This window comes from Hemiscyllium ocellatum, chromosome 19 (assembly GCF_020745735.1).
Source record: "Hemiscyllium ocellatum isolate sHemOce1 chromosome 19, sHemOce1.pat.X.cur, whole genome shotgun sequence".
NCBI classification, from domain to species: Eukaryota; Metazoa; Chordata; class Chondrichthyes; order Orectolobiformes; family Hemiscylliidae; genus Hemiscyllium; species Hemiscyllium ocellatum.
In genome coordinates this window covers 20,199,334-20,219,742 of record NC_083419.1, presented here as the reverse complement: position 1 = coordinate 20,219,742, position 20,409 = coordinate 20,199,334, and the positions used below count along the sequence as shown (strand labels likewise).

The window sequence follows — 20,409 nt, the reverse complement described above, 5'->3', positions numbered from 1 at the left end:
CCACACAGTCACCCAAGGTTGGAATTGAACCCAGGTCCCTGGTGCTGTGAGGCAGCAGCACCAACCACTGACCCACCATGCTGCCCTAAACCAGCATTATACAGTGCAGAACTTCATTCCTGCTCCTTACGCCCAAATCTAATTGAATAGTTCCTAGCTTCCAATTTTAACATGCAGCTTCTAATATTATTTTCCAGTGTTCAACCTACCTCCTTTATCGCACTCACTTAAAATTCTAATACATATCCCATCACAATCACACTCTTAATTTGGTAAAGCCTGTTTATCATTGCATGTCTAAACAGGTCTCAACTTTTTGACAACATAATTAACATTAAATTTTAATGAGTAACCATTGGGAATATTGTAGCCACTATCTTTGACCCTTTGCCATTGTTTCCATGCCTAGCCATGCACTCAAAATAAATCAGCCTGTATACTGCCATGATCCTATTTAACCTCAAGTTGGGTGCCCAATCTCATTACCATTATTAACACAAAAACAATTTTATTCCTGCACCTCCAGCAATTTTCTGAATGACTGCATAGTTTCTGTTTCTCTAGCCCAGTCTTTCTTTGCATCCCCTCCATATGTTCTTCCCACAATCCACAGCAATATCCATTAAAGAATTGTGAATGCTGTAAATCAGAAACAAAACCAGAAATTGCTGGAAAAGCTCAGCAGGTCTGACAGCATCTGTGGAAAGAAATCAGATCGGGTTAACTGACCCTTTCTCAGAACACCCATTTTTGTATTTTCTAATTTTGTTTCACAACAATATCCAACCAGGCTTGTTTAGATTAGATTAGATTTCTTAGTGTGGAAACAGTCCTTCGGCACAACAAGTCCACACCGACCCTCCGAACAGCAACCCACCCAGACCCATTCCCTTACATTTACTCCTTCACCTAACACCACAGGCAATTTAGCATGGCCAATTCACCTAACCTGCACCTGGAGGAAACCTATGCAGACACGGGGAGAATGTGCAAACTCCACACAGACAGTTGCCTGAGACAGGAATTGAACCCGGGTCTCTGTTGCTGTGAGGCAGCAGTGCTAACTACTGTGCCACCATACCGCCCATTCTGCCTAACTCTTCCACCTTGCTACCAGTTTCTAGCTCCTTAATCCTAAAAGTTATCACCTTTAATTTAGTCACATCTTCTGACTGCTGGGTGTCCATTTCGTATGCTTGCAACCTTTACTTTTAAATCACTAAATATATTTCATTCAATAAAAATAACTGTTGAATCAAAATGGTTTGAGTCTCAAATTTAACTATAGATTAATTTATGTAAAACAGTGCGTGAAGTTTACTGAACCCACCTGCTGTTGCAAAATCCTATATAATCTTCTTTCTCAACTAAATGACTCACCTACTTCTTGATCCTCCATCATTTTTCGAATTAATCTAAAGAAGCCACCTAGTATTACCATTATGATTATAGAGATTAAAAAGATATCTTCTCCTGCTGTTACAGTGAACTGTAAAATACAAACCAATTAAAAGTCATCCCAGTAAATGCATATAATCTGAATTTTAATGGTCAACTGTTTGTGGGAAAGAAACAGCAGCAACACCTGATTTTTGACCCGGATAAGTAGAGTTCCAGTTTCCAATGAGATTTGCTCTAAACCTATGTTCAAAATTAAAGTGCAAGATATTCTAGCCATGTCTGTAGTCTTTGTGGCTGAGGTACTGGAAAGCACCAAGGACAACAGAACATTCTGTTTCATTTCACATGTACCCTTGATTCTACTTTTAAAGCATGATATCAACATTATAAGTGGAGAACAACAAATACATCACTTTGTGTTATGAGGCAATGACAGGAAATGAAAGTGCATCTTAAAGACAGAACAACTTTTTTTTAAGCTAAATTGACTTGGATTACTCTTATGCTTATTATTGATTGATTCAGAGTCATGGAAACAGGTTGTGTGCTAAACAGGGTATTCGCTGATTGATGAATGTATAATTACGCACTTTTTTTAAAAAAAAAGCACAGTCCAATAAACATTAAAACTTTAAAAATTAGTTGAGACAGTATAAATGAAAGATATAGATTTTTTGAATTTTGTTTGGGCATGTAACATTCTGCATCATTACATAGTTAATGAAAGTGGAGCAAATATACTTCAAGCTGGGTGACAGCAGCCACGTTATCAGCTGTTGCAATGCAATCTTTCTTTACAGATGTAACATTCATTTAGAAACAAGGTCTGTCTGTTTTAATATTGTACAGACCCAAGCATTCTGCATTAGGTGACATTCACTTTTGAAGAACTAAATCATGTAAATTTGTAAGCACAACTACCAAATGATGTGTGAGAGATTGTTAGTAATTGACTGCTGTTGCAATACTTGCATAGATATTGACAGTGAGAGTGTGTGTGTGTGTGTGTGTGTGTGTGTGTGTGTGTGTGTGTGTGTGTGTGTGTGTGTGTGTGTGTGTGTGTATATATATATATATATATAAAAACATACACAAACTGTTGCAGGAATTAGCAAGTAATGAAGAATTTGTTGAAAAGTCACTCTCAGGCATTGTGACACCCAAGAATGCACTCTGTATGCCACTGACTTTGAATGTAATTATTTCTATTGATTGCTATGTGCTCAGGTTCTGTAAGGTCATTTTATTATTTTTCTGATGAGGAATGAATGCATAATGCAAATTTAAAAGAATATCATACTTATCATTAGCAAGACACTCTCTGGGAATGTTGAAGGATGCGATGGCCTAGTGGTATTAGCACTGGATTGTTAATGCAGATGTTAATGGTGATCCGGGTTCAAATCCGGCTATGGCAGACAGTGGAATTTGAATTCAGTAAAAATCTGCTATGAAGTGTCTAAAGATGACCATGAATCCATTGTCAATTGTTACAAAAACCTATCTGAATCACTAATATCCTTTAGGGAAGGAAGCTGCCATCCTTACCTGGTCTGACCTACACGCAACTCCAGACCCACAACAGTGAGGTTTACCCTTAACTGCAATGCAATAAATGCTGCCTAGCCAGCGATGCCTCATCCAGTGAGTGAATAAAAACATGTTCTGCTTCTCAGGCAAATCCATCTCTGATATTACTATTGTTTTACATTGCACAATTAATGTGGAAACAGACACAGGATTACTTCAGTGCTTACATAGTTAACAGGAGACAGCAAATTTGAACATTATCTCCTGTTAAAAGGACAAAATATTTAAAGGCAAAAGAAGAGTTTGTGCTGTTTAAGGACTGTTATTAAGACAATTTTTTTTAAGGAAAAGTGGTTGATACATGGCTGAAACAGACTTGATGAAGAAACCTAGCAATTAAGTGGTTTACGGACAGATTGAAATTTCATCTAGGATTTTCAGTCATAAATAACTTATATCTTTAACAAGGTGCCAAAGTATTGTCAGAGTCTGTGGAACTACATTGCAAAATGTCATCTCCGTGTGAAAATAAGTAAATTTAACCAACCGTTAAAGCACAATTCTCCCAGTGATACAGGCACTAATGCAGTGTTTCTGTCAGTTACAAGTGACCATGAAATAAAGAGAGAAAGTTTCTCCTCCCACCTTGCAAGAAACTGTTGTGTAATCAAACTATAAATATAAAACTCATCGAGGACAGAGGAAAAAAGATAAACAAACCACATCATCTGAAGGCTTGTAAAATGTCAAAGCAAAATGAAGTCAGGGAATTATAAACAACATTCATTAAGTATTCTCACTTGGCAGATTTATTAAATAAAAAAAACAAATTCATGAGCCTCAAAAACATAAGTCCAGTGCACAGAAATGTGAAGTGATGCATTTTGGCTGGAAGAACATTCAAAGACAATATAAAATAAGGATATAATTCTCAACGGGGCAGAGGGACTAATGTGTATATGTGATAGAACATTGAAAGTTGCAGGATATGTAGAGAGAGCAGTTAATAAAGCAAATAGAGTCCACAGCTTTATTAATAGGGATACAGAGTACAACATGTACAAGACACATGTTAGATCTCAGCTGGAGTATTGTGTACAGTTGTGGACGCAACATCATAGAAAAATTGTCACCGCATTGGTGAGAGTGCAGAAGTGATTTTAAGAATGGTTCCAGGGATAAGAAAATTCAGTTATGAAGATAGATTGAAGGAGTTAGCACTTTGGAAAGAAGGCAACTGAGAAGAGACTTGATAGCAGTTTTCAAAATCAGGAGCAGGCTGGGTAGGGTAGATATGAAGAAACTAAGGGAACATGTTTTGAGGAACTGCACATTAACAGTCACAGTGTGTTGGAAACAATAATCACAACAAAACTGCAGCTAGTGGTACTGCTTTATATTTACGACTGCTGTCTGTGCTTTCAGGTACAGCTGGTAATAAAGGATGGACTTCTGGCATTTACTGATAAAGGAAAAGAATTTAAGAATAGGGGACTGTTGCTGCAATTGTACAAACCATTAGTGAAACTACACTGAAATATTATGTAGAGGTTTGGTCCCCTTACTTGAGGAGGGGTGCAGTTACATTGGAGGTAGTTCACAGGAGATGACAAGATTGATTCCACAGGTGAGGGCTTTTCTTGGAGAGAGATTCTGCGGTTTAAGCCTATCCTCTCTATAGTTTAGAGGAATGAGAACATACCTAATTGAGGTATCTAAAATACCAAAAAGAGATTGACAAAGTAGATACAGAGGGGATGTATCCTCTTGTGGGGAAGAGAGATTATTGTTTTAGGCTAAAGGATAGCAAATTTAAAACAGAGATAAGAAATTACTTTTCTCAAAGATTCGTGAGCTAGTGAATTCCACAGATTCAGAGTGTGGTGGATTCTAGGACGTTGAATAAACTTAAAGGAAGTGATAGACAGGTTTTCAATTTGTAATGGGTTTAAGGGTTATAGACAGCAGGCAAGAGAGTGATGTTGAGACAGAGATCAGCCGTTATCACATTGACTGGAAGAGCAAGCTCTCGGAGCTGAATTGCCTGCTCCTGCTCCTAGTTTTTATGTTCGGGAGCATTTGTAGAAAGCTGTTTTACTAGCTGCGTCTTGAAGAACTGCAGAAACACATTTCATTGGATGTATCTCAATGCCTCAGAAGACAATTATGCTGCCTCAGTTATAATACAATGTTAACTCCATATCAAGAAGTTCTAACTTAAAAACCAATATCTTTCAAGTCAGAAGTCACATGACACCAGGTTATAGTCACAACACTTCACCTAATGAAGGGGCTGTGCTCTGAAAGCTTGTGATTTTAAATAAACCTGGTGTTGTGCAACCTCTGACTTTGCCCATCCCAGTCCAACAGATGCACCCCACATCATCAATATTTTTAAAAACTCTTCACATAGCCAAACCCAAATTCTAGCACTCCAAAACCATACTATAAATGGGAAAACTTTGAAGTATTGATTGAATCGGGTTTTACACTTGAGAGGAAACACTTAATTGTCTTGCTAAATATAAAAATAAACATCTCCAATTAGAAACTAGTTTAATATCTTAACAACTTGTCAGAAATAATGGGCAAGCTGGCAGCAAATATATTCAGTAGGAGCAGAAAGTTGCATCACAATGAATGATCATCGGCTTAATAAAAAAGGAAATAATGCTGTTGACTACACGGTTTTAAAACTGGTAGAATATGAAATTATTCTAAGTTCATATCTAGCATGCACTTGGAAAAACTAAACCAAACTAGGAGTGCCACAGTACAGGTGTTTGTGTAACCCATCACAACTTCTACTTAATTGTTGCCTTGTAACGTCAAATAAATTTGCGAGAAAATCAACAGATCATAGATTTTTAACCCTACAAAAGCAATGTGAACAGTGCTAAGCACCCACTGAAATCAGCTCGGTTTAGAAACTTTAGATGATAATACGTGAAGGCTTATTCCAAATGAAACATTTACACAATGGCAATGGATGAGAGACTGCCCACAAAGATATTGCAGGCTCTACATTATCATTTTCTTCTATTCCAACATTACTCTGAATCTGGCATGATCTAAAATGGGTCTGTGGGGTCCAACAACAAAGTCGTCATCAGGTAAGCTAACAAACCAGACTGCAGACTTCTAGCAGGCAAGGCAAGTGTAAAAATGGCTCAATAGATTAAATTTCATTGCCAGTTTTGAGAAGATTTGTAGCTCAGGTTGAGGCTCTGGATGTCATTTTGCTCGCTGAGCTGGAAGTTCATTTCCATCTTCAGGGGGCCTCCAGACAAAGCACTGCTGATGATTTCTGCTATTTATATCTTTGGGATGGTGATGTCATTTCCTGTGGTGATGTCATTTCCTGTTCTTTTTCTCCGGGAGGGGGAGAGGGTGAGGGTGATAGATGAGGTCTAACTCGATGTGTTTGTTGATAGAGTTCTGGTTGGAATGCCATGCTTCTAGGAATTCTCGTGCGTGTCTCTGTTGAACCTGTCCTAGAATGGATGTGTTGTCCTAGTTGAAGTGGTGTCCTTCCTTACCTGTATGTAAAGTTACTAGTGAGAGAGGGTCATGTCACTTTGTGGCTAGTTGATGTTCATGTATCCTGGTGGCTAGTTTTCTGCCTGTTTGTCACAGTTCTTGCACGATATTTTGTAAATGACATTAGTTTTGCTTGTGTCTGTACAGGGTCATTCAAGTTCATTAGCTGCTGTTGAATGTGTTGGTGGGTTTGTGGGCTACCACGATGCCAAGGGATCGCAGTAATCTGCCAGAACTATAACAAACTCTACATTGCACAAACAGGCAGAAAACTAGCCACCAGGATACATGAACATTAACTAGCCACAAAACAACATGACCCTCTCTCACTGGTATCCTTACATACAGATAAGGAAGGACACCACTACGACTGGGACAACACATCCATCCTGGGACAAGCCAAACATAGACACGCAAGAGAATTCCTCGAAGTATGGCATTACAACTGTAACTTTGTCAACTCACTCAACACACCCCCATCTACCACCCTCTGAGAAAAAGAACAGGAAATAATATTAACAACCCAAAGAATCCCAAATATATAAATAGAAAGCAGAAAACAACGGTACTTCACCCAGAGGCCCACTGAAGGTGTTACCTAGTAGGGCGACGAAACGTGTGGAAAATCCAACTCAGCGAGCAAACCTACATCCAAAATTAGATTTCATATTTTAATCACTGTACAGAAAAAAAAATTCAAGTTGGGACATATACTTGGGATTAAGATAAAAACTGAAATATCAAATTTTCAAGAAATAACTTAAAAATCCTAAGATTTCACACTCATAAGCATTGGGTTTTCAGACCAAAGTAGTTATTCAGTAGTGATGATAACTTAGTACATGATAAAAAATTCAGTTATTCAATAAAACTGAAATCTTCCAATACTTTTTACAGTGAAAATAGATTGAGAGTAGAAAGTTTCAAGGTCATGACAATTCACTAATTCTATTTTGCATGCGTCACTGAACACTGCAATAGCACATCACAAGGTTATTAATGACAACAGCATTTGAAGATCAAACTAGCAGCTCACTCAAAAAGGAACAAAATCTCCAGCTCCATCTTCAAACACAAGGTATGCAAATGCTTTCAAAACTGAATTCAATGAACTGATAACAATCTATAGTAGAAAATCTATTGTAAAACAGTGTTAATTTTTATAGGAGGAGGAGGTACTTAGTTACAGTAAAATGGAATCCAAGGCAGAGAGGAAAGTCTAACAGAGCAATGGATGATTTTTAAGAGGAAATGCTTCAGAATTAAGCTTGGTACATGCCAACTGGATGAAAGGTATTTGAATTCAAAACCAGAATTCCTTGGATGAAACAAAAGTGGGTGAACGATGCATGCTATATGAATTTTTTAAAGCAAGAAACGGGTCAAATACAAGAATCAAAGAGAAGCAAGAGGGAAATAAATTGACAAAAAGAATATGAGAAAACAGCGTTAGTCAATATAAAAAAGAACCTGAAAATCTTCTAGCCTATGTAAACAGTAAGCAAGTAGAAAGAGTGGAATGCATCTTATCTGGAACAAAGAGACACAGGACAAAGCTAAAATAGAGTATTCTGTATCGTGGTTTATCATAGTGAGGAATCAGACAAAATATCAGTAGGAATGGAAATGGTAGAAGTAATGGAGGGGTGAAAACTATGAGGCACGAGATATCAGAAAGATTGGTATACATACAATGGATAGGTCACCTGGTCCAAAAAGGCTTGCATTCTAGGATGCTAAAGGTGATGGTGAATGTACTTGCCGTAATCTTCCAATTTTATTCTTGCACAACAGAAGGTGTCCAGGATTATAAAGTTCCAAATGTAACACCCTTATTCAAGAGAGGGTGTAAGAAAAGTCTTAGCAACTACAGGCCGAGAAAGTTAAATCAATGGTAAATTAAGGCTTTAGAAACAATAATAAAAGAGAAAAATCAGTCACTTGGAGAGTTTGATTTAATTAAGAATAATCAGCACAGGTGCGTGAAAAGCATTTTCTTTGGCCAAACCAATTAATTTTTTTTTAAGTAGTGATGAAATAAATGCAAATAGATGCTTTTGACATGTATTTTAACAAAGTGTTTGATAAAAAAAGCTGGTTACCAAAATTGAGGCTCATGGAATAAGAAGAATTATTATCAATTTGAATTTAAAGAACTGACAAGGACAGAATAGAGTAAGAGGACTATTTTCTAGACTGGAAGATGGTAAGGTTATATTCTCCAAGCATTAATGCTGGGTTCATTTTTTTCTAACATATACAATTGATTGGGATATTAGAATTTAGTTCCAAAATTGTAGAATGATACCAAACATAGAGCAGCAGCAAACAGTGAGAAAAATACTAACTGGCTGCAGCAGGTTAGTAGATGAAATTTAATTAGTTAAGTGCAAGGTAATATAGATATTTTTTGGCAGAAGGATTGAGGAGAAGCAACACAGATTTAATGGCATGGTTCACAGTATAGGGACAGAGGGAGCTGGAGTGATGTGCATCAATCTTTGAAGTTGGCAGGCCATACTGAAAATGTGGTTAGCAAAGAATATAGCGTCATGATTTGCATAACAGGAACTGTTGAGTACAAAAATTGGAAAAAATATGCTGAACCTTTATAAAGTTCTGGTAAGGCTACAACTAGAGTATTGTCTCCAGGACAAACATATTTTAGCTACCAGGTCAGGAGAAGCCGGGGTCATTCTCTTTGGAGCACAGGAGATTGAGGGGGATTTGATGGAACTGCCAAGATTATGGATAGTTCAGATAATGAAAACAAGGGAAAACTTTTTCCGTCAGCTGATGGCACAGGAATTAAGGGACAGATTAACAGTTTTGGGACAAAAATGAAAACGATCCCCTTATACAGAAATTCGTAATGACATGGAACACGATGCCCACAGAGAGATGGCAGAAGCAGATATAATCAATGATTCCAAAAGAAAATTGGAGGGGCACCCAAAAATAAACTTGCACGGCTTCAGTGACTTGGCATGGGATTGCTGTTGTACTGAATTGCTGCACGTTGGAGTAGAACAAACATCATGGGTTGAATGACCTCCTCCTATGCCATATATGACTCAATGATTTTAACGAAACCTCATTAGTAATTTAAACAAAATAATAAAATGAAGGCTCAATATAAAAAGCTTGCATTTATGTAGTACCTTTACCATCACAAGGTACAATAAGATGTTGAGCCAACGAAAGAGAAATCAAGTCAACTTGGTTAATGAGATATGTTTTAAGGTGACTTTGAAAAGATGAAAGGAAAGATGGCGAAGCAAGGAAATGCTGGAAACAAAGTGCTGGAGAAACTCAACAGGCCTGGCAACATCTGTAGACAGAGAAACAGTGAACCTTCATAACAACTAGCATTCGTATAAAGAGGCAGGAGTTCAGTGACAAACCTGAATAGATGTCAAGGTACAAAGTGGTTTCAAGTGAAATGGACTCAGACTCCCTCCTTCAGAGTCATATTGGAATGTTACCTCAGACTTAGGTGGCACTTAACGGTTTAGGTGTATTTCCTTGAAGTAAGTATGTTATAGTATGAATGTACAAGCAATTAACTGGAAGTTTTCCCTGGTGTCACAAGTTCTGGCCGCTTGAGTCAGAGTGCCAAAAACTTTGTGCCTTACCCAAGTAGCAAAATCTATTAAGTGTGAGCTGTCTTCAGTCCTTTGCCTATCAGAATGAACTCAGGTGTCAGGCAACATCAAATAGTATCAGTATTTAAGGACTCTTCCAACAACATGATTAACAATGTTGGCCAAGATCCTAATGGCTAAAACTTCCCATTTAAGAACTACAAAATAAGTTAGGTTTACTTTATTTTCATTTTAAATGGCGGTTTGTGGCCAAATGCAAAGGCGCAATCTATAAAAAGACTTAAAAGGTGCCAGTCACATCAATCTGATTAATAAAGTCTTCCTGCACCTCATAAAATCTAAGGAAATGTGTACTTTCATTGTTCAGGCATTGATATTTCCTCATATGTTGTTTGCGTGCAGATGTTTGCAAGGACAAATGGATTTTTTTCTGGCTTCCAGACAGCACAGGCCTGCTTTTTAATTTGGCTTCATGATCTGATGATAGAAGTAAATATCCACATGATGACTTAATAAACATGGTTAAGGTATTGCAATTCTTGTTCCATTACCACAAAATTGCATGCATAACATAATGGTTCAGCATATAGCCTACATGAATATAACTCCTTTTTTTAAACGGAAACTGCCATGTTAAAAAAAACAGGGATATAATATTGATATACCATGCTTCACAGCAGGACAGAAATTGCAACAAGTTGCTCTGGCCAACTTTCAATTTCAGTTGAATAGTATCTCAATCACAGGCAGTACAACAAACGAGAGTTAGGGGTAACATTTATACACAAGCCAAGGACAGCCATGATGAAGTGGAAAAGATACCAATGCTGTACTTGCTTTCAGCAAGAAAATTAGGTCAAGATGCTGGTACAGGAATACAGAATGAAGTGGAATTTCTTACTGAATATACTACATAGATCTGGCATACAACTAGAGTGAAAAGCCATTTTTTTCCTTACCAGGATCAGTTTCTTTCTTTCCCTTATCTGTTCCCCCTGCAATCTCTTAGCCTTTGATAAAGTGCCTTCTGTTATGTGAGAGCTCACAAAAAAAACCTCAAGGCTTGATAAAAGGTGTACCCATATTTACCTGCAGTAATTTCATCAAATACTGCAATCTTACAATTAAATAAACGTATTAGGATAATTAAAAACATCATTTATCAGAAACACATTAAAATTTAACAAATCCAACTTGACACCATTTAAGATTTAGAAGATTTCTAAAGTAAAACTTCTTAGCAGTGCGATAGCATGTAATAATTTGTGGGATTTCATATTGGCTTGACTTGAAGTTGCAATAGATAGAAAGCTCAAGGCAGTTATTACTGGATCAGGGAATAACCGGCCTAAAGTTCTGCCAGCTGTAGCTATGCCTAATGTTTAACTGCACATGCATATACAGGGTGACCCCCACATCCACAGAATCATTTTCCGTGGTTTCAGTTACCCATGGTTTACCGTGCTCGAACATATTACAGGGAACGTTCCAGAACCAGGGGGCTGCCGGGAAGGTAAATCTCCCATTTGAATGAATGGGTTCACACCTATCCACGGTTTTGGGTTTCGGTGGTAGGTCTTGGAATGTATTTCCCCACAGGAACTGGGGGGGGGGGGGGGGGGGGAGAACTACTGTGCTCCAGAAATTGCCGTCCAATTTGTGCTGCTCCTCCACCAGTTTTGTTATATAGGTATTACACTAAGAAAAGCAAACTACATGGTGATATTTCCAAAGTTAGCCACAAGAAACTCACTAAATAAACCAGAAAAAATATAAAGTTGTTCCCTCAAGTGTTGTAAAGTTTTTAATTACACAAGTCTTAACTCTTACAAACAGTCTCTCGGACATTTTAAAAAAAACATATGCATGGAGTCTCATTCCTTCAGATTTTAATTATTGATGGAGATTTAATTTTTAAAAATATTTTCTTTCTCACATATCTCTTTCTATTAATTCTAGCCATCTCGCTCTGTGTCTTGGTTTTTGCACCACCACTTCTATACACCTTCTGAGACAGCCAATGACTACAATTGATGCTAGAAAGTTCAAGTAACATTTGCAGGTAGATATAAGCATAATGAATGGCAAGTGCCATTTGTTGATCACAAACTCTAGGACATTTTTCTGCATTTTAACTGGAAAGAATAGGAAAAAATAAAGATAGAAAAAAAATTTGGTTTTCACAATTATGAGCATTTTTTTGTGTAAAGTTGCATATGGTAAATGAGGTCAATTGCATCTAGACAAGGAAGTCTATATTCAATCAATTATTTCCAAGAACTTTGGGCAAAGCTGCTTTGACTTAAACAACAATCACATTGCTTTTGTTGCAAAATTACTTAGTGCACAATATGTGTAATTTAAAGATGACATATTAGTAATATCATTGATTTAAAGGATGTAGCCTGTTCTAATAGTAAAGGCTTCCCGATCTTACTTATGGCATTCTGGGATGCGCAGCTGCCTTGACAAAAGAATTAAATATCACATGACAAGAAAGGAAGGAAGAGCAACATTTTTCTTCAAATTTCTTCTGTGGTTTAGAAAATGCATAACATGTTTGGGATCAATAAGAAGTGAATTCATACATATAAATTTAATTTATTAGATGCTACCAATGTGTTGTATGCACAGTTAAGTAACAAATATTGTTGACAAAACTGCTTGCATTTTTTGAATATCTAACTAGCAATAGTGGCTACAAATTATTAACAGATCAGAAAAATGCCACCTTGTACATGGTCTTCAAAACAATTTGCCCAACAGTCTCCCAATTGACAGGATCTACTAGATCTGGTACAGCTCAAGTCAGAGTAATTTCTCATTGTGATCTCATTATATATGAATGACACGGGTTATTCAGAATTCTATTTTCCTTTATTTGCACTCTGCATAAGCTTCAAATAGGTTGTCACAACTAAAAGCATGAACATTTTGGATGACTTGATGGTTTTTCAAGTTCTCTTCTGAAGGATTTTACTGTCAGCTGGTAAACTTACAGGAACAGGAGTTTGGTCTGAGGAAGAGTTTCCACAAATAAGATAAATATTTAATTCTTTCACTATTTTATTTCTGATTTTAGACTTAAAAGGGTTGGAAATGAAACATTTTACTAAGCTTCTGTTGTATTTATTGGTATTAGCAGTTAACCTATTCACATTAGGTGGAGAATAAGCTGAGATAGAGAGAAAAACAGTTGGGCAGTCAAAGGGTCAATGGTCCGCGTCAACAGTTAATCATTCTCCCAGGCTGACCTTTCGTGCTGTTTTGTCTGGGAGAAAGTGAGGATTGCAGATGCTGGAGATCAGAGTCTGAAAATGTGGCGCTGGAAAAGCACAGCAGGTCAGGCAGCATGTGAGAAGCAGGAGAATTGACATTTTGGGCATATGCCCGAAATGTCAATTCTCCTGCTCCTCAGATGCTGCCTGACCTGTTGTGCTTTTCCACCACCACATTTTGGCTATTCCTTTGTCTGCTCAACTGTTTTTCTCTATCTCTGGGCTCCATCTTCACCTATCATTTACTCCTTTCCCTTCCCACTCACCCACTCATCCCTTCTTTAGCTTATATACCAACATTTTCCTACCAACATTTTCCTACCAACATCAGGTCTGAAAAAAAGGTCACTGGACCCAAATCATTAACTCTGCTTTCTCTCTACAGATGTAGACCTGCTGAGGTTTTCCAGTGATTTTTTGACTTGTTTCTGACTCCCAACATCTGCTGTTCTCTAGTTTTTTTTGACAAGCATGGCTAAACCTGAGAGACAAGTTGTCTGGAGACAAAGTGGAGTTAATACACCAAATAGATAATGCTTCGGAAGTAAAGATTTCACCAAATTTGTCAACCATTCTGAAGCTCAAGATGAAAATCTTGGAACAGTTTGATAAGCAAGAAATATCGTCAATAAAATAGGTAAGAATGGTTGCTTATGCCAACATCAAAACTAGCTCTGTGCATGTGGTCAGACAACTCGAGCAAAGAATATCCTCCTAACCTATCCAATCCTGCAGGAAGGAGGAACAGGTGTTGTAAAAGAGGCTAACCAAAAGGCACCTGCAGCCACCTGCAGCAATGAATGACTGGACCAATTCAAGAAAAACTAAAGCATCATCCTCCAGTAAGCAGTGAGGGTGGAGCAACTACGGCAACAATGACAGATGAAGATGATGCAAAACTGTTTTGTGCACATCCAGAATGAAAATAGTCAAAAGGGCACTTTTAACATGGATGATACCAGATTGCTTTGCACGTTTTACCAACTGCATTTAAATTTTAAAGCTAAAACATATAATGATAGAAAAGGAAGCAATGAACCTGTCACAGCTATGGTCTGCCCCATCTGATGGCACAGAATAGCTGCCACACTTGGGGCAGGCAATCCACGAAGCCATGTTACTTTGACAAAGTCAAGACACTACCCATGCAGAATGAGGTTAACAAAACAACCTGGATGACCATCATTTTTGAAATGTTGATCAGAAAAGTGAATAAACAGACCAATGAAAGAGAAAAAAATCACCACAACAGACAACTGACCCACAGACACTGAGATCGCTGAGCTGAAGGGCATGAAATCGACAATCTTGCCTCCCAATGCCTGGGTCAAGTTCCAGTCAATGGATCAGAGAGAACTTAAAAAGTAACTACCAATGGCAGCAGATTTTTTTACCTTACCGAGGCCATCAATAAGAATCAGGATTACAACCCAACTGTTTGAGAGGTCATATCCATAATGAAGATCGTGACGGGGGAAGCCAATCAACCTGATGAGCCAAACACCTTTTTTTCAATTAACTGTGAGGCTGCCATGGTATTTCCTGTAGAGCGGATCATGGAAACATATGATGAGATGGATGATGCCGTATGCTGCACAAAAGAACTGACTGCCAAGGCAATCATAGATGCAGTACATTCCTCAACTGAGGTGCTAATGACCCTGAAGAATCCTATGAATATCTGCCTGCTCATCTGCTAGTTTCCCTTGCAGAAACTGCAAGGACTGGAGAGATGCTCCAGGATTTTTGGTGTTGTACAAAAATGAACCAATCACATTTTAGTAGATTAATGATATGGCAGATGATCTTTCACTTCCCCCACCACCCCCCAACAAGACAGCACACAAAGCAGAAGAAAGTTGGTTTCTCCCAGAGTTAACTTCTAACATTTTTCAATGCTTTTACAGCATAGGCTCAGGCCACTGTACCAGCAAATAAACAGAAAAGTAAAGCCATTTTTCACTGATTAACCACATCACATTGTTTTCAAATGACATGGAGGGGTCGTTTGTGTGCAAAACCAGACAACAGAAGGAACTCCTTGGATATCTCAAAGGACTGCTTAATACAAATTTATTATTGTTGATTAAGCATCGTAACACATCTAACTGCACATAAGGGTGTCATATGTCCCAAACCATTCTTTCCTCTCTCCGAGAGAAATGAATTGATTTGACAATTCCTTGTCCAGGTAAATAAATATATTGACCAGTATTCGTTATAACTGCAATTCTTTTTCTATAGCCCATGGTACCTGTGAAACTTGTGGGTGGCACAGTGGCACAGTGGTTAGCACTGCTGCCTCACAGTGCCAGAGACCCGAGTTCAATTTCCGCCTCAGGAGATTGACTGTGTGGAGTTTGCACATTCTCCCTGTGTCTGTGTGGGTTTTCTCCGGGTGCTCTGGTTTCCTCCTACAGTCCAAAAATGGTTAGGTGAACTGGCCATGCTAAAATTGCCCCTAGTGTTAGGTGAAGGGGTAAATGTAGGGGAATGGATCTGGGTGGGTTGCGCTTCGGCGGGTCAGTGTGGACTGGTTGGGCCTAAGGGCCTGTTCCACACTGTAGGTAATCTAATCTAATCACCTCAAGGATAAATTTAGTTCTTTTTAAACTGGTCTATATTTCTGATCATTGAGACAGTGAATAAGATGATTGCTTTTCTCATCATTTGTGAACCAAGTAACTTGAAGTTAAAATGCCGAATCCTGGCAAAATCTGATATTCACTTCTATATAGCTTTATAAATAAGATTCATAAATTACTAAATTGCAGTTCTGAAGAAGGGTCACTGAATTCAAAATATTAACTCTGCTGGAGAAGCTCAGATCTGATAGCATCTGTGGAGAGAAAGCAATTTTTGTTTTTGTTTCAGTTTTTCAGCATCCCCAGGTCTTGGTTTCATATTATTCGTAAATTACTGGCTTCCATTATTCAAACTCAGCATCTCCAGTAAGCAAATTACACTACGGGGACATACACCTTTCAACCTTGGCAATGTTACAATATCAGATATTGTATGTACATAAGGTCATATCTTGATGCTGAGGAACAGAATAATGGTTCTTGACTAAATATGAAAGAAATATTTAACAACCTAAAAATTACAACATTGCAAATTACAAAAATGTAATTTAAAACCTGGAATCCAATAGAACTGTGTGTGCACTGAAATGCATCCATATCTGTGAATATGTAGACTCATTTGGGTTTAAATATTAACCATAAAAACTCAAGTTCACTTAGTCATGTAGCAGCGACTTCCCACTAATATAACAAGCTGTTTAAATCTTGAACCTACAGCCTGCCAGATTGCACAGGATCTGATCAGCCTGTGAAGATTACTCAAGATTCAGCAGCTGAATGGTTCATAAACACATTGTTGCTGCTTTTCTATACTAATACTAACCAAAGATGGAATGAGTCAATTTACAACATTAAAAATAGAAAATTAAATAAATAATAAATGTAAAAGGTAATAGAAAAGCAAGCAATGAGAGAGAAAAAAAAAGCAAAGTCAGATAATTAAAAATGGCTTTGTACAAGTAGCAGCACACCAGTAACAGGACAGTAGAAGGTGCTTTCCGCACATGGTGACGTATACATCACTGGGAAATCAAAAAGTTCTGAAGTATTTAACAATATGTATACACTGACTTTGTATCATATTATAGTTGTTTAATTTAAAAAAAGCAAGTATTTTTTAAACCAAAGACTATTCAAATACATTGTGTTGTTGTTCTAGTAATTTAATATTTCATTTGGGAGTATTCTACATTCTCATGTGTCTATCATTGCAAATGGCCAACTAATGATTTGGTACAACATTCACGCAGAAAATTCCAAATGCTACAAATCAACTAATCAATAACACCAACTGTAGCTCACATATGTAGCCAGCACTGGACTATGAACAATGTTTGAAACAGCATTAATATACCATACAATATCAAATATCTCTGCCCCATCAATATGAATCAATACACAAAACAATGAAACATTGCTTTACTGTGGTTGAGCATGATTTTGTTTTACATTATGATGTCTTGACTTCACACAAACACACCTATGCCCAGCAACACTGGAGTTTCAGTAATATACAAAGAACTAGTTAAACAGAATGCACTGAACACATGTTATATGTGAAGACTATAGCTATCCACATTAAACAACTTGGCCCAAGGTTTCCGAGACTGGAAGACATGAAAACTTTGGGCTCCCAAGGTCCAAGGCAGTAATGGCTGCCAAGGAGTGCCAACTGAGTAAACACATCTAAGAGAGCTTTAAATCCTGGCATTTCTCTCAAACAGTCTGTGGTTCAACCAGAAGGTATGGTTTCTACTGCATTAAAATGGTAGGCTTTACATCCCTTTGACAAACAAAGGACTCCACATAACTATCCCAATTTCACAGGTTCTCCTCACATAAGTACCCTTCCCCATTCTTAATGTTCCCACTGAGGGTTTACTACATATTTCCAGCCTTGAAATGGGAGGCCATTGAGAAAAAGTTTGGGATCACCACTGATCACCTGTATTGTATAATCAAACTTGTGGAGGTACAACACCAGCTTCACTACAACAATGGAACATTTATAAAAGCACCCTTCTCTCCTCTCTACTATCTGAAAAATATGCTTAGAAGTATTATATCAGAGCAGTTACCTCTAACTAACAGAATGGGAACTCTGGTCTACATTCTATCCAATGCGCGTTCTCCCAAGATTGCTCCAACGTATAACCCGTTTGCAGCCATTTTTAAAGGTTGGGTTCAGAGAGCCAGTCAGAGTCATAGAGATGTACAACACGGAAACAGACCCTTTGGTCCAACTCATCCGTGCCAACCAGATATCCCAACCTAATCATTTGTCAGCACTTGGTCCATATCCCTCTAAACCCTTCCTATTCATATACCCATCCAGATGTCTTTTAAATGTTGCAACTGTACCAGCATCCACCACTTCCTCTGGCAGCTCATTCCATACACACACCACTCTCTGCATGAAAACGTTACCCCTTAGGCACCTCTTATATCTTTTCCTTCTCACCATAAACTTATGCTCTCCAGTTCCGGACTCCCAAGGAAAGGACTTTGCCTATTTATCCTATCCATGCCCCTCGTGATTTTATAAACCTCTATTAGGTCACCCCTCAGCCTTCAACCCTCCACAGAAAACATCCCCAACCTATTCAGCCTCCCTCTATAGTTCAAATCCACCAACCCTGGCAACATCCTTGTAAATCTTTGCTGAACCTTTTCAAGTTTTACAACATCCTTCTGATAGGAAGGAGACCAGAATTGTATGCAATATTCCAAAAGTGGCCTAACCAATGTCCTGTACAGCTGCAACATGACCTCCCAACACCTATATTCAATGCTCTGACCAATAAAGGAAAGCATACCAAACACCTTCTTCATTATCCTATCTACCTACAACCCCATTTTCAAGGAATTATGAACCTGCACTCCAAGGTCTCTTTGTTCAGCAATACCCCTAGGACCTGACCATTAAGTGCATAAGTCCTGCTAAGATTTGCTTTCTCAAAATGTAGCACCTCGCATTTATCTAAATTAAACTCCACTTACCACTCCTCAGTCCTTTTCCCCATCTGATCAAGATCCCATTGTAAACTGAGGTAACCTTCCTCATTTGTCCACTACACTTCCAATTTTTGCATCATCTGCAAACTTACTAATTATACCTCCGATGTTCATAACCAAGTCATTTATGTAAATGACAAAAAAGTAGAGGACCCAGCACCAATCCTTGTGGCACTCCACTGGTCATAGGCCTCCAGTCTGAAAAACAATCCTCCACCACCACCCTCTGTCTTCTATCTTTCAGCCAGTTCTGTATCCAAATGGCTAATTCTCGCTGTATTCCATGAGATCTAACCTTGCTAACCAGTCTCTCCTTGTCAAACGCCTTACTGAAGTCCATATAGATCACGTCCACCGCTCTGCCCTCATCAATCCTATTTATTACTTTTTCAAGTTCTCTCCCAGCGCTACATACCTGACCCAGATACAAAATCAAGGCTTTTATTTTCTGCCACTGAGCTAATTTTGCATCCAACTTGTCACTTTTCCCTGCAACTACTTGAGCTTTTGACTAACTGATTAATCTGCTTTATGGAAATTTAAAGCCTTGCAAAAATGAAGGCAATCTTTTTCTAATTTACTACCCTCACTGAACCTACATGCTCAAAACCATTTATTGGTTAGTTATACACAATATTATCTTAAATTCATAAACATTCCTAAAATAGTCTATGTCTCTCTAAATGGCAAGTTAATACAGTCTTAAATTATTTTCCACTCATTTTCCCATCACCAAAACTCAGCTGACTGTCTTTTAATTTTTTTGAACTATCCTGTCCTCATTTTCTACACAACAGTACAACAGGAGTCATCCTCTGGCAGCATGTCTGTAGCCAAACAGTTACTACAGATTATATACAAAATTCTAACTAGGAAAAGCATCATACAACAATTCTCACTCTGACGGCAGACCATATCTATGTGTATATGAATTAGAAGGAGTGGGTCATTTAACCGATTGAGCATGCTCTGCTGTTTAGTAAGATCATGGCTGATTGGATGGTAGCATCCAATACACATTTTCCACTTACCCCTAATATCATTCATCACTTTCCTTATTAACAAAACCTCATCATAAGCTTTAAATTGGCTAAAAGAATAAATTTGCCAACATTACATTGAAATAAATGTCCAACAGCATAAGAGCAGATATGACTTTTTCACTTTGCAGTTTGTCCTTACCGTGGGGGAAATTATCTCCAAAGATAAAGGATGAAATTAAGAAACTAGTTTGGGAAATCTTGGCCCATTTCCCTTAGGATTCTAAAACATGAAATGGACCTTCAGCATAATACCACTAAGTTGTCAGGCAGACCTTCTGTAGATATACCAGAAAGCTATTGAAATGTGGCACAAAATTGTTGGGGTATTCCCTTGCTTTGTGGGATGAATTACAGGTTTCTGTATAGTACAAAGGCATACCTTTCTTCTCCAATTTCTGCTTCTAACTCATCC

The 20,409-nt window shown here is 38.0% G+C and overlaps 1 protein-coding gene across 5 annotated transcripts in view; it reads right to left on the bottom strand.

Moving 5' to 3' along the window:
- cnot2 (CCR4-NOT transcription complex, subunit 2) overlaps window positions 1-20,409 on the bottom strand; it is a 144,389-nt gene that overhangs the window by 90,700 nt on the left and 33,280 nt on the right. Inside the window, exon 1 of one of the 5 annotated variants that reach the window (XM_060839736.1) lies at window positions 14,754-14,772. The exons of 3 other annotated variants lie outside the window; for them this stretch is intronic. In XM_060839736.1, the coding sequence (XP_060695719.1) occupies window positions 14,754-14,762 (9 nt within the window). In that variant the 5' untranslated portion in view covers window positions 14,763-14,772. Of the gene's footprint in view, window positions 1-14,753; window positions 14,773-20,409 lie in introns of those variants that run through there. One more of the 5 variants, XM_060839733.1, reaches the window with a different exon arrangement.